The sequence below is a fragment of the Cynocephalus volans genome, chromosome 14 (assembly GCF_027409185.1).
Source record: "Cynocephalus volans isolate mCynVol1 chromosome 14, mCynVol1.pri, whole genome shotgun sequence".
In the NCBI taxonomy this organism is placed as follows: Eukaryota; Metazoa; Chordata; class Mammalia; order Dermoptera; family Cynocephalidae; genus Cynocephalus; species Cynocephalus volans.
This window is the reverse complement of record NC_084473.1, coordinates 81,506,784-81,519,288: the sequence shown is the minus strand read 5'-3', so window position 1 is coordinate 81,519,288 and position 12,505 is coordinate 81,506,784. Positions and strand designations below refer to the sequence as shown.

Sequence of the window (12,505 nt, the reverse complement as noted above, 5' to 3'; positions counted from 1 at the left end):
GGATGAGGTGAGGTATTTGTAAAATATCTGGTAAAAAATAATATACAGTATTCTATATGAGATGGAATCTTACAAACCTTCAGGTCTTCTAAAGTGTTAAACTGATCATCTAAATTAAACTGCCCTAAATGGACTTACAGTTGTTCCCTAAAACCATGTTGAAAAATGAAGGATCTCACATTTTCCCAGAATTTGTGTAGAAAAGAGAAAGCACACAATTGGCAATTTCTATTTCTCGTATCCAAAGTAATACATTCACACAAAATCAGGATCTCCATGTTTAGCATTAAAAAAAAAAATACTGGATTAGAGATATAAAATCTCTGAGTAATGGTTAGGCTAATTCACCAACACCAAAGAAATTCAAGTGGTCAACAGTCTTGAAAATGCTTTATTGAAATGTGTGACTTATGTGCATAAGATGTGTTTGAAAAGACCACAGCTTGAAAACTGGTTTTTGAAAACTTTTCAACAACCAATGGAAAAAAAAGCAAATCTCTACTGGACTTGACTTCTGGTATAACCAGAGGCCTGGTGTAAAATTTTTCTGTAAAACATTTTCCATTACAGAAACTAAAGAAAACAAAGCTATTATACTCGAAAATCGTTGGACTCTGAAGATTCAGAGGAGAAGCAACAGTTTTTTAGACATGTAAGGTGACTTCTTTTTTGGTTACATTTGGATGAACATGGACTTCACAGTTCTCGGAAGAACACCAGAGGGGTGTTCAAATCTGTATGCATGTCATGTTGAAGAAACAGAGAAACACAGACGGGAAAGGAAAAGGATGACGGGAGAAAGAGAGGAGACTGAGAAAAGGGCTCAGAGAAAAGAGAACTGGAACAAGACATGATTAGGTTAAGTCTAGTTATAAATTTATCAGAAGCTGTGCGCACCTTTTTTAAAAGTCCTAAATTTACATTCCAAAAACTGCCCCCTAACCCCCAAACCTGCTGTCCCTGCCTTGGAGCTACTGTGAAAGTCTATGCACAAAAACTGAAACAGAAAATAAAAAATAACCTGGCCCTTCCAAACCCCAAAACAAACCCAAAGAGCTGTACATGTTTTTTACACATAGGTTAATAATATAGGCATATAGGTGGCATGATTCAATTAAAAGGCTTTACTTTTATGCCAGAAAAAAACCCAATAAATAAAAGGTGCTAAAGTTAGCATTAAGAATTTGGTTGTAATATATTGACAAAATCTGGGAAGGCAAATCCTCAAAGCTCCCCTGATACTGAACTGTATCAGCAAACTACAAAGCAAACACATAAATAACGCAAAATATGATTGAGAATGTGAGATTTTTTAAAAACAAAGACAACATAATTCAGGTTAACTTTGTAGAACAGTGAATAAATGAAATTCATCTACACCTGAATAAAACATATTTAACAATTAAAAAAATTTTAAACAACCACAAAAAGTAAAAACTTTAAACAAACATGAACAGGATTTGTTTTTAGGGCACACAAACGCCTCTGCAGCAGATTCCGACAGTAGCTTTACTGGTGTGTCTTCTACAGATGAGTTAAAGAGACAGGCTGAGCTCCACACAGGCAAGATGACTAACAGGGCAACAGGACAGTCACACAGGGCGGAGTGCCACACCCGGCTACAACCCCCAGATTCCACTGCAGAGCTGGCTTTGTGCGTAGGAGGCACACAAAAAAAGGTGATTCAGGCAGACATTATTCAAAAGCTACTTTATCGTGTAACCATTGAATAATGTTTGGGAAAGCTTTGGGCTTTTTTTTTTTTTTTTTTTTAAGTTTTACTCCTTGTATTTAATTTTTTAAATAACAAGGTCACTAAAACTCATGCACGCTGCAAAAAACCTCATGCAGTAGTTAAGGTAAACCATCCAAGCAGTTTTTATTCATTAATATTCATAAATACACACAGCAGCTTCATTAGAGATTTCAATTTTCCTCTTCAGTTTGAATGTGGAGTATTAGGAGAGCCTTTTTGCATGTCAAGGTACAGGAAGCAGAGATCACCCCTGCACTGCTACCTACATTTACCTGCTAGAAGTAAAAATTAGTTAAGTGGAAATGATTATCATATATATTTTCTCTCTTCCTTTTGAATGTACACAATGTAACAAGAGTGACAGACCTGAAATTACAATCACCAAACAAATCCAAGATAGTTGTTGTCCACTTTCATTGGCAAATACAGCACAGAGGACATTGTCTGCGAATTGGGATGTCATCAAAGAGGAGGTGGTGGAGGCTCATTTCCTTTATTACTCTCTTTTAAATTTAGGTTTTCTAAAGCAACATCTAAAGGCATAATATCTACACAGCCCATAGCACCAAAATCTGCCATCTCCCCCCGTTCATCCTCGTCTGAGGACGAGCTCTCTTCACGCACTAAAGTGGACAGAAGGAGCTCCTGGACAAACAGGCTGCGGTCTGCACGCTCGCTTTCCATGGACTGGCGCTCTGTTTCAGACATTTTAGGATCATTCAACCTGTGTAAGTTAAAAAGAAAAGACCTTATTGGTAAAAAAGTCAATGATCAATGGCATGGCCAATTTCTACAATGTCCTTCACTGTGCAAGCTTTACAAGTGGCAAAATTCAGAATCTGGGACATATTACCGGAACAACTTGCTCTAATTTATCACCTTAATTATGTTGTGATGAATTTCCCACACTTGTAGCTATATTGTTACCATGAGGTGTAAATCTATGCCTTAATTATATTCAATGAGGGAAAAAAATACTTAGACTTCTACTCCTTTCAGAGAAAACTATGGTAAAAAGTTTTCTGAGGAAAACAGTATTTCTAACAAATTAGATTCCTGGTGAAGTAGTAATTTCCCTACCCAGAATTTCACCTGTGGGTAGTAAAAAGAGGAAAGTAGCAGCCCCACTCACAAAAACAAAACCTGCAATGACCAGAATATTCAACTGAAAAAAAAATCCTAAAACTTCCCCTGACTTTTCTCTTATCACTTCCATCTAATTCCTCCTGGAATGAGGGTATGTCCAGAAGCCCAAGAGTGCAAGAAAACACACACTCTCCTACATTTCTCCTTCCAAAGACCTACTGTGTAGCAGGGCAGACAAGAGATCTACCTGCCTGACATGCTACCCTGACTCCTGCCCTTATGAGATCTGGCCTATACTGGGAAACGTGGCTCATCTGTAAAGAGACTACATAGATGTTAAGAGCCGAAAATTCTATTTACAACTTATTACTAACTTGTTAAGTGACTTAAAAAAATGTCAATTCTTCAATTAAAAAATAAGCGAAATTCTGCTTAGTTCAAAACTGATTTTACTTCTCTACATTTTTAGTGGCAAAGAAAGAAAAGGAAACTAGCAGGAGCACGGGGTCAGGAAAAGTAACAAAACAGGGAGAAGATGGGAACAGTGAAAGGAGGCCTAACAGGCATGCATGACAGGTGCTTCTCCCTGAGAAGTCAGGGGCGCCCCAAGTCCAGAGATCTTCTCCATGCTCCTCTACTGACGAGCAACTGCTCCCTGATGTCCTACCAATGCTGAGAGGCACAGGAGCATCCCAAAGTCATACTGGAACCATACTTACTGGGCACCAACTACGGGTCAGGCTCTGTTCTAAATGCTTTTTGGGTGTATTAGCTCCTTTAACTCCTGTGAGTTAGGCCCTATTATTATCAACATTTTATAGGAAGAAGAAATTGGAACAGAGATTAAGTAACTTGCTCACAATCTCATAGCTGTTAAGTTCAAAACCACTGAATGATTACCTCTATGGATCAGATAACAAATTAAAATATCTAAATTTTAGAACAAAGTTATCTGGAAGGTAATTGCATAAAAGCCAGTAAATCCATATTGAAAGGGAACGACTAATAATATTTATGGTTAAAACCAAATTAAGAATATCACAGGAAAGTATTTAGTGGAATTGGATATTGAGCAGTAGACTACACATTCACAATTCAGAACTACAAAAGGATTAAGAACTGAAATACATTCCATGTTCTCAGCTTTGGAAAGTCCTTTGGTAAAGAAAAAAAAAAAAAAAATCTAGAGAAGTCACACCTATTATAGAAACGTAAAGGGTGTAGAGATGACTACCTGCACAGTAATCAGGCAAACTAGAAACATTTAGGCTGAGGCCTTCAGCCCTTTGGAGGGCATGCAATTCCGATAGTACTGTTTTGATTTGCAGGGCAATAACTGAGAAAACACATCATTCCTGAGGGGCAGACAAAATCTGGTACTAGGGCTTGACTTCTTGATGAGCCAAACTTCATTTGGGGCCTAAAAGGAACAGCAAAGGATCTGTGAGGATCTTCAACTTGGGATTAGCAAAACTAGCTGGCCCCATTACCAAAAGACCAGAATCTGACTTAGACACTTAATCACTTCCTAAAAGGTCAGCTATCTTGGACCCCAAAGAATCTGTGTCCCCACCATCTGTTCCAGAGCAACATGAATAGGAACTGCTCCTGGTCAAAGAAGAGACCAATGGTAAGGCTTGAGACTTACATATATCACCTAACAACTGTGGGACCAGAGACCAGGATTTCTCTTGCAAACATTGCAGCTACTCTCCTTGCCTTGAAAATTCACAATGCATGTTAATATGTTTTAAGTTCTGAGAAGCCCAACAGTAAATAAACTATTTTTGTTAGTTTTGTCCAAACTTATTCATCAGGGAAAAAAAGGATGAACACAAAATGACTATATATTCCTTAGAATATATAAAGTTGGAGGCTGGCTGGTGGCTCACTTGTGAGAGCATGGTACTGATAACATTAAGGTCAAGGATTCGCCTCCCTGTTACTGGCCAACCACTAAAAAAAAAAAGGATATATATATAAGTTGCAGGGAAAACTTTTTTGGAAAACATTATATTAGATAAGTCATATGAGTCAGGATCAAATGATACAATAAAAGATGTGAAAAGTGGTCTGCAAATTGCAAGGTATCACGTATCAGACAGCTACAACCAGAATCCAAGGAAAACACTCAAAAGCCACTCATACCACATACTGTGAGCTGGGTGTCTAGGGTAGAATAACTGCACAGAAAATCCCAGATCATACACTCAGCTATGTTTCAAGAAAAAAAAAAATCCCAGATCAAGCCCAATGAATACCTTGGGGGGGCTAAAACAGGGGAAAAAAAAAAAAAAAGGCAAGGGTGCAAAGATGTCTTTCTCAATGGGCACTGGCAAGACCTTCCACCTACAGGTCAGTGAACTCTCAGTGGATATACACATTGGTAGGTCTCTTTTTTGAGGTATGTGCCTATATCTGGCAAGTCACAGGCCTGGTGTTGGTTGGTCCCTACAGGTAAAGGTTACATGGCCGCAGGTAGATCCACCTGTGGCTCTGTGATTTCTTCATGTTGAAGCAACATTTTCTGGTAATTATCAGGCATAGTTACTGACCTTGCACAGAAAATTCAAAGATAAATTCCCCACTTGATAGTTCCTTCTTACATTCATAACAAATTATAATAATGGGTACCATTAATAGGACCTTTACTATATGCCAGATACTGAACCAGACCATACATATACCAGTATTCCATTTAATCCTCAAAATAATTCTCTCTTTCATCAGGCAAAACTCCTGGTATACTGAAGATAAAACTGAGATTTGGAGAAGTGAAGTGATTTGCCTAATGTTCAAAGCCAGGGCTCTAGACCAGAGGACCTTGAACATTTTTTATTCTGCACCCACAACATGTTATTTACAACTATACACGTGTACCACCGTACTAACAGAGATATTAGAAAGTATGAGATCAAAGAAATATAAGTAGAAATTACAATATTTTCTTCAAATATCCTAATTGTCAAACATGTTGCATTTTACACAGAGATATACTAATTTTCTTCTTTATTTTACAGTTTCTACTTTATGTTCTTCTCTGTTTCATTAATAGCCCAAACTAGTCAAGGTTCACTGTCTCTTGAGCCTAAGTCTCTATTCGTCATTGCTCTTTTTAGAATTCTTTTACTTTTTTGGTGGCTGGCTGGTACAGGGAAGAATTCTTTATATTTTTAAAAGTCACATAAAATACTTATGACATTTTGGCAGAGGAACATATTCAGTTGCTAGCAGTAGTTTCAGAAGCAAGTAAGAACTCTACTCCATCCAGTGGAACAATTTACTGTGTGTACTGAATATTATTTATATCAAACTAAACCACTTTTTCAAGTTACTTTTTTGTGCCAACCATAAGAATTTAAATCCAGCTTCTTTAGAAATTCTCAGGAGAAAACCAGCACTGTATTATGAAATCTTATTCTGTATCTTCTACTACTTCACAGCAGACTGAAATAGGCAATAAAAAGAAAGCAATGCTAATTATGAAACTAAATGTACCTAATATGATGTTTACTTATGCAATAATATGGTGCTAAGTTTTATGGGTAGTATGGAAAAAGAAATTCATATTAGGTGATGATATATACCTTGGGAACATGAAGACCAGCATTCTTACTTTATCTAAAATAATTAGTTTTTCAAATTCTTGGAGATATATTGAATATGCAGTTTTACTCAGAGATCTCTGAGTTTTACTGGTATGACCAAGGGCAGAGTTTTTAAGAACATATACATGCACAAAAGAGAAAAGATCATTTTAGACTTTGTAGTGCCAATAAAACATTACTTCTTAAGCAAAATTATATTATTAAATGAGCTACCTTGTTAAAAGAAATTGGGAGTTCTGGAGAGTTTGCTGATTGCTTTCTGTATTAGCTGTATTGGTTGTTGCTGTGGATTGTGTGATTGTAGTGGTGACACTGCTCGTGTTAGTACGCCGGGTTGCATTGCGTGCAGTCTCCAGTTGTTGCCGTGCTGCCTGGGCATGCTGCCGTTCTAGCTGCAGCTGCATCTGCAGTTGTTGTAACTGAGAAGCGGAAGGGCCAGAAGAATTAAGCTGTCCTCCTGCAGAACGTCTCACTCCAGATAACTGAGATAAAAGCTCTGCCAATGGAAATGAAGACAATTAATGTCTACTTAACACTGAGGAAAACAAAATGCTACCAGAAGAAGATCAAAAAGCATTGTGAACAGGAAGGTACCCATAGCAACATATAGTTTCTACCAAGAGCTTGATACCTTTTAGAATGCCTACCGGAGGAGGCAGGGGTTACATTGTACGTGGAATGCAAATAAATACATATGAATATTATCCCACACAATTATTTTTGCTTTAAGCAAAACTTAACAAAGATTATTTTTAAAATTATTTGCATAATGGACTAATTCAGTTATACTTTCTCTTAGTATTTAATAGCTTAAAGTGATTTATCTATAGGTCCAATCATAATATAAGCCCTCTCAACATGTGTTCCACAGAAGCAGGAATCAAGTCTACTGTTTACCATATTCCCAGCTCTTAGAACAGGACCTGGTACATAGTAGGAATTCAAACATTTACTAAATGATTGAATGAATTATTAGAATTAAACACAAGAGGACTGGATCGTTTCTAACCATGGCCCTTGCCCATTCGCCTCTGCCTTTGCTCTCTGGTACTTACTGGTACTGCTGTTTCAGAGTTACCAGAGGACCACTGACATGAGCAGCACTGGCAGTGCTCAGTAAGGCTGAATGGTCCTGAGAACCTGCTGCACCTGACTGTACAGCCTATTAGTGGCCTGTTATGATCCAGACCCTCCTCTGCCACTAAGGTTGTACTTATCAATAGTGATGTGGACCTTTGTCCATGCATTCTCATCTCAGCAAGGTGCAATGATTGCCTTCTCCCATGTGGAGGGTCTATCTAGCTTACAGGCAATTGATGATTGCCTTGCAGATGTTACCAGGCCAGCGAATTGCTCCTTGTCATCATTAAAACTCATTAAGAGGCTAAGTTTCTGTTTTCTTGTTCACTGTTGTTTTGTACCAGGAGTTCTTACACTACTCTTTTATGGAATATATAGTCCATCACTAAAATAAACTAATTTTCACTGACAGAAAAAAATAAAGTAATGAAGATAATGTCTCAATTTTGAATTTTGCTCCCACAAATTACTTAAATTTCTAGAGCTTGCTACCAGGTGATAGATATTCCCTCTGGATGAAGAAATATTTTTTAAAATCCCCAAAACTCAGTTTATTGGGTTTGCTTTTGTTTCTTACACATCTAAATGTCCAAAGCACATTTAGAGTAAAATTTTATACTCTGTATCTTACATTTTAAAGAACATTTTATAAGTAAAACTGCTCCTCCTTTCTATCACAGACTTACACTTATCACCATTTCAGATGTTTTGCAACATGCATCAGGGCTTCCAGATACACATTCCACTATGTAGACACATTTCAGAACTGTTCCTTTAAACCTGCACATACTTCCTGGCATCTTATCACCTGTTTGCTGCGTCTTGCTGATTCTCTAGCTACGGTGATTTCTGACACTTGATTTTGACCCTTTTGCTCTGTTGCCAGATTCCAAGATTGTTGTGCACTAGACTCAGTGACTTGGCCATGGACTACAAGTTCAAATGGTAGTATTTTTTTAGTAAGATTTCCCCAAGCTATTAAAACATGTACCTTTCAGTAGGTTCCACAACAAGACAGTTCTCAAACCAAAGTGAGGACAGAAAAATTCCTATTTTACTTTCTTCCATGAGAAGAGCCTAATTCTTTAGTTTTGTCAATTAGTTTTTTTTTTATCTATGTACATGTGGAGGTTGAACTGTAGAATTTTGGAGGTCTTTTGACTCTGAAATCTTTCATGATTTTCTTGGACTTCAGTGGAGGCCACAAATACAATATAAAGCTATTATGCCCCTTATGCCCCTAAGTACTTAGAGAAATGCCAGAACAATATGAACTGCTTTATGTTAATTGTCTTTTGAAATATTTTATGCTTGCAAAATATTTGGGAAATTTCTTTTTTTTGGCGCTGGATGGTACAGGGATCAGAACCCATGACACTCGTGTTGTAAGGCTGTGCTCTAACCAGCTGAGCTAACCGGCCAGCTCCAGTATTTGGGAATGTAGTGAAGGAACACAGGCATGTGATCAGAGAAGTAAGACTAAGAACATAAATTCCACAAAAATTTTTAAAAGGAGCCCCCCCACCCTTCCCCTGCCATTTACTTTATTAATGTGAAACCAACTTACCAGCTATAGGATCCATGGCTTCCCTATTGCTTGGAGAATATGAACTCTGAGAAGAAGAAAGTCCACCAGTAGAACTGCTAGTAAAGTGCATGTTTGATCTACGAGCACGAGGACCTCCTAATCCCCGGCCAGGGTGAAACATTCTACGTACATGTCGAACACCACTCGATTCATCATAACTCAAAAGTTAAGAAAAGGACCAAAATATTTCATAGAAAGGGGGGAAAAAATCATCTGAGCCATTGCTAGAAAGACATACAGATTTCCTAACTTGTAAACATTTAAAAAATACAGTCAGGCTTCTATATCCATAGGTTCTGCATCTGCAGATTCAACCAACAGTGAATTGAAAATATTCAAGGCGAAAAAAATTAAAAGTAACAATAAAACACAAATATAAAAAACGATACAGTATAACAACTATTTACACAGCGTTTACATTGCATAAGTATTAAAGTAATCCAGAGATGATTTAAAGTGTACAGGAAGATTTGTATAGTTACATACAATTTTATTTCAGGGAACTTAAGCACCCACAAATGGGACACTGTAGCACATTTGATTTAGAATGCAAATGTCCCAACTCTATCTATGAGGGCTATTAACCCTAAAAAAAGAAAATCAAATACAAAGCAATGTGTGAGCATGTGTGTATACTGTGTATATATGTGTAAAGTAAAAAAAAGTTTCTACAATAACCAGAGTAAAACTGCCAGATGAGGTCAAAGGTGTTGCCTGGTCAGACACCCAAGGAGAAGCATTCCTTTACCCTATCTCAGTACTGAATTTCATACATGTTTACATCAAGTAACCACAATTAATAAGTACCAATTTTTATATCTGGGGAGATTTGTAGTAATATATAGCTAATGAAATCTCTATCATCATCTACAATAAAATAGGAACCATATGAATAATTTAAATTCAGTAGATAAAAGACTCTTTTTGATTATTAGTTTTAATAATTTCTGTCTTTAAGCTGTTCCCCAATGCTGCTGCTAAGCAGAAAATAGTGATTTGAATTTCTCGTGTAAGTAGACAGAGAGATTAACACGACATTTATCAAGAAATCAAATTTCCAGTAGCCGCAACCGTCTTACACAGTTGTGTGTGAATGTCTTGAGAACAGCAAATAGCTGTCAAAACACGTGAAGATAGCACATATTCTCACACAGGCAAATGTGTGTGGATAGGGGGAAGCCAGATATCATAGAAGAGACTTTCAAAGCTGCAAACAAAACACTTCTAAATGCAGACGGATTTTTCTGCTGGTTTCCGGGTTTTTCAGCTGATGGTTTTGGTGTCATTTAGGGACAGAGTGAGTGGTTTCATGAGGCCCTCAAGTGCTACCATAACATACACTGTTTCATCATGGTATTTATGATGAGAAAGTGACATTACAATCGTTATATTTTGTTTTTAAAAAGTAGCTGGGTGTGAAGTACACTTTAGGAAGAAATCCATGAAATAGTGAAAAAAAAGTTCTAGGGCTTAAGAGGCTTACACAGAAGACATTCCAACAAAGTTACTATATAAACTTTATTACACGAAGTTACTACACTTAAATTCTGAAAAATTAGTATGTTTTCGGGATAACTGCCATAGTTATTGGTAACCAGAGACACTTATAAAAATCTCATGAAGGGCCAAGCCCGTGGCGCACTCGGGAGGGTGCGGAGCTGGGAGCGCGGTGACGCTCCTGCCGCGGGTTCGGATCCTATATAGGAATGGCCGGTGCACTCACTGGCTGAGTGCAGGTCACGAAAAAGACCAAAAAAAAAAAAAAAAGAAAAGAAAACTCATGAAAATGGATGTAGATGGGATATTCTACTGGATGGATACTGATATCACTGGAGACTCCTGAATTTGCTAAAAAAGTTGAGGATGTCAGCTTGGTTTTAAGTTATTTGCTTAGTTTCTCCATGAACATGGAATGAAGAGTGGATCAAGCATAATGCTTCTGGGTATTGCAAAGAATTCTTTCACACAAAATACATAGTGACTCAGAAGGCTTAAGTATTCTTGGCCAGTTTGGATTTTTCATTCTCTTAAAAACAAACAAACAAAAAAAAACAACCGAAACATTACTTCATGTTGCTTTCAGAGCCCCCTGCACATAGGAAGAGAAGAAGACTGGATCCCTCTGTTCATTAAATACTAGCCCCTAAACTGGCAAAGGTTGGTTCCATTTATCTTTCCATTAGTTTCCATTTATCTTCCCTTAAATCTAAAGGGCCACATTTCCCATTAGAAAATTAGAAACTGTGAGCAAGGGTTAGGAGCTGCAGAATAAGAAAACCACTAGTTTCTTCCTCAACAGGTCTAAATTTGGATTATGATTGCCACAAGGCAATCAAAGCAATCAGAATGAAGTTTGGCATACATACAGAAAAGTTCTGGTTAGCTCTTGAATTTCTTCAAGCTGCTACGAACACTGAAACCTTCACATGAGAACAGAACCCTAAGTTAACAGGTGATCAGTTTAGAAAAACAATTCATAAATTGAAACCAGAAGCATTGAATCTACAAAATTAATTGATCTGGTAGGTCAGTAATCTCAGGGAACATTGCCAGAAACTTTTGAGACATAGGGAAGGGGATGCAGAAATGAAAGAAGGAAAGGAATTTAGAGCCAGACCCAACCTTATGCTATCCTATGCACAGACTGGGCAGGAAATGGCTCTCCCTGAAGAAGATGACCTGCAAAAGGGAAAGGAGCCCCAAGATGCCACCTGCTCCGCCATATCACACCCACAACGGGGTAAGGCAGCAGAGTAACAGAGAGAAGCGAATAAAGCCACTTTATATTTAACTAATCAGATTTAAATCTGGATCAACATTTTTCCCTTTTGTATGAAAACACCCCAACTGAAAGACTTATAATCTGGTCAAACTGCTTTTAAAAAAATCTGACTGTAACAAACTAAAGATGATGAGCAAGTCAACTTTCACTTAATGAATATGGTTGTACAACGGTCATATTATATAAAAAGAGAAATAAGAAACTGCATTCTCAACACTTAGTCACATTTAGGAAAAGGTGAAATAAAAATAATCTGGAGATTAGTTTTTCTCTCTTTTGAGATATTATCCTCAAAAATGATCAAAATGACAAATGTTAAAAACGATTCTTTCCCTTGTTGCCTCTTAAAAGGATATTAAATCTCTAGGGGCTCTGTGTTCAAGTGTAAGATGAGCTGCAAAGTCATCTGTGACATGATTAGGATCGCCTCCAGGTAACGCTGCACATATTGGACAAATCTGAAATGAAAGTAAGGAAAGCAGGTTTAATAAATGAACATTGGTTAGATGTCTTTCTGGGCCAGTATTTTGTTATAAATTTTATTATTACCAAGTTTTAACCAGGCAAAAACACAGAAGATCCTGAACTAGTGAAAAGTAGCAGAG

At 37.3% G+C, this 12,505-nt stretch overlaps 1 protein-coding gene across 2 annotated transcripts in view; it reads right to left on the bottom strand.

Moving 5' to 3' along the window:
* Positions 1–373: 373 nt before the first annotated feature.
* KCMF1 (potassium channel modulatory factor 1) overlaps positions 374–12,505 on the bottom strand; it is a 75,586-nt gene continuing 63,454 nt past the window's right edge. For both annotated transcript variants that reach the window (XM_063078430.1, XM_063078431.1), the window contains exons 4-7: positions 12,257–12,358; positions 9,098–9,272; positions 6,664–6,946; positions 374–2,480 (exon numbers count right to left, since the gene is read on the bottom strand). In XM_063078430.1, the coding sequence (XP_062934500.1) occupies positions 2,219–2,480; positions 6,664–6,946; positions 9,098–9,272; positions 12,257–12,358 (822 nt within the window). In that variant the 3' untranslated portion in view covers positions 374–2,218. The remainder of the gene's footprint in view (positions 2,481–6,663; positions 6,947–9,097; positions 9,273–12,256; positions 12,359–12,505) is intronic.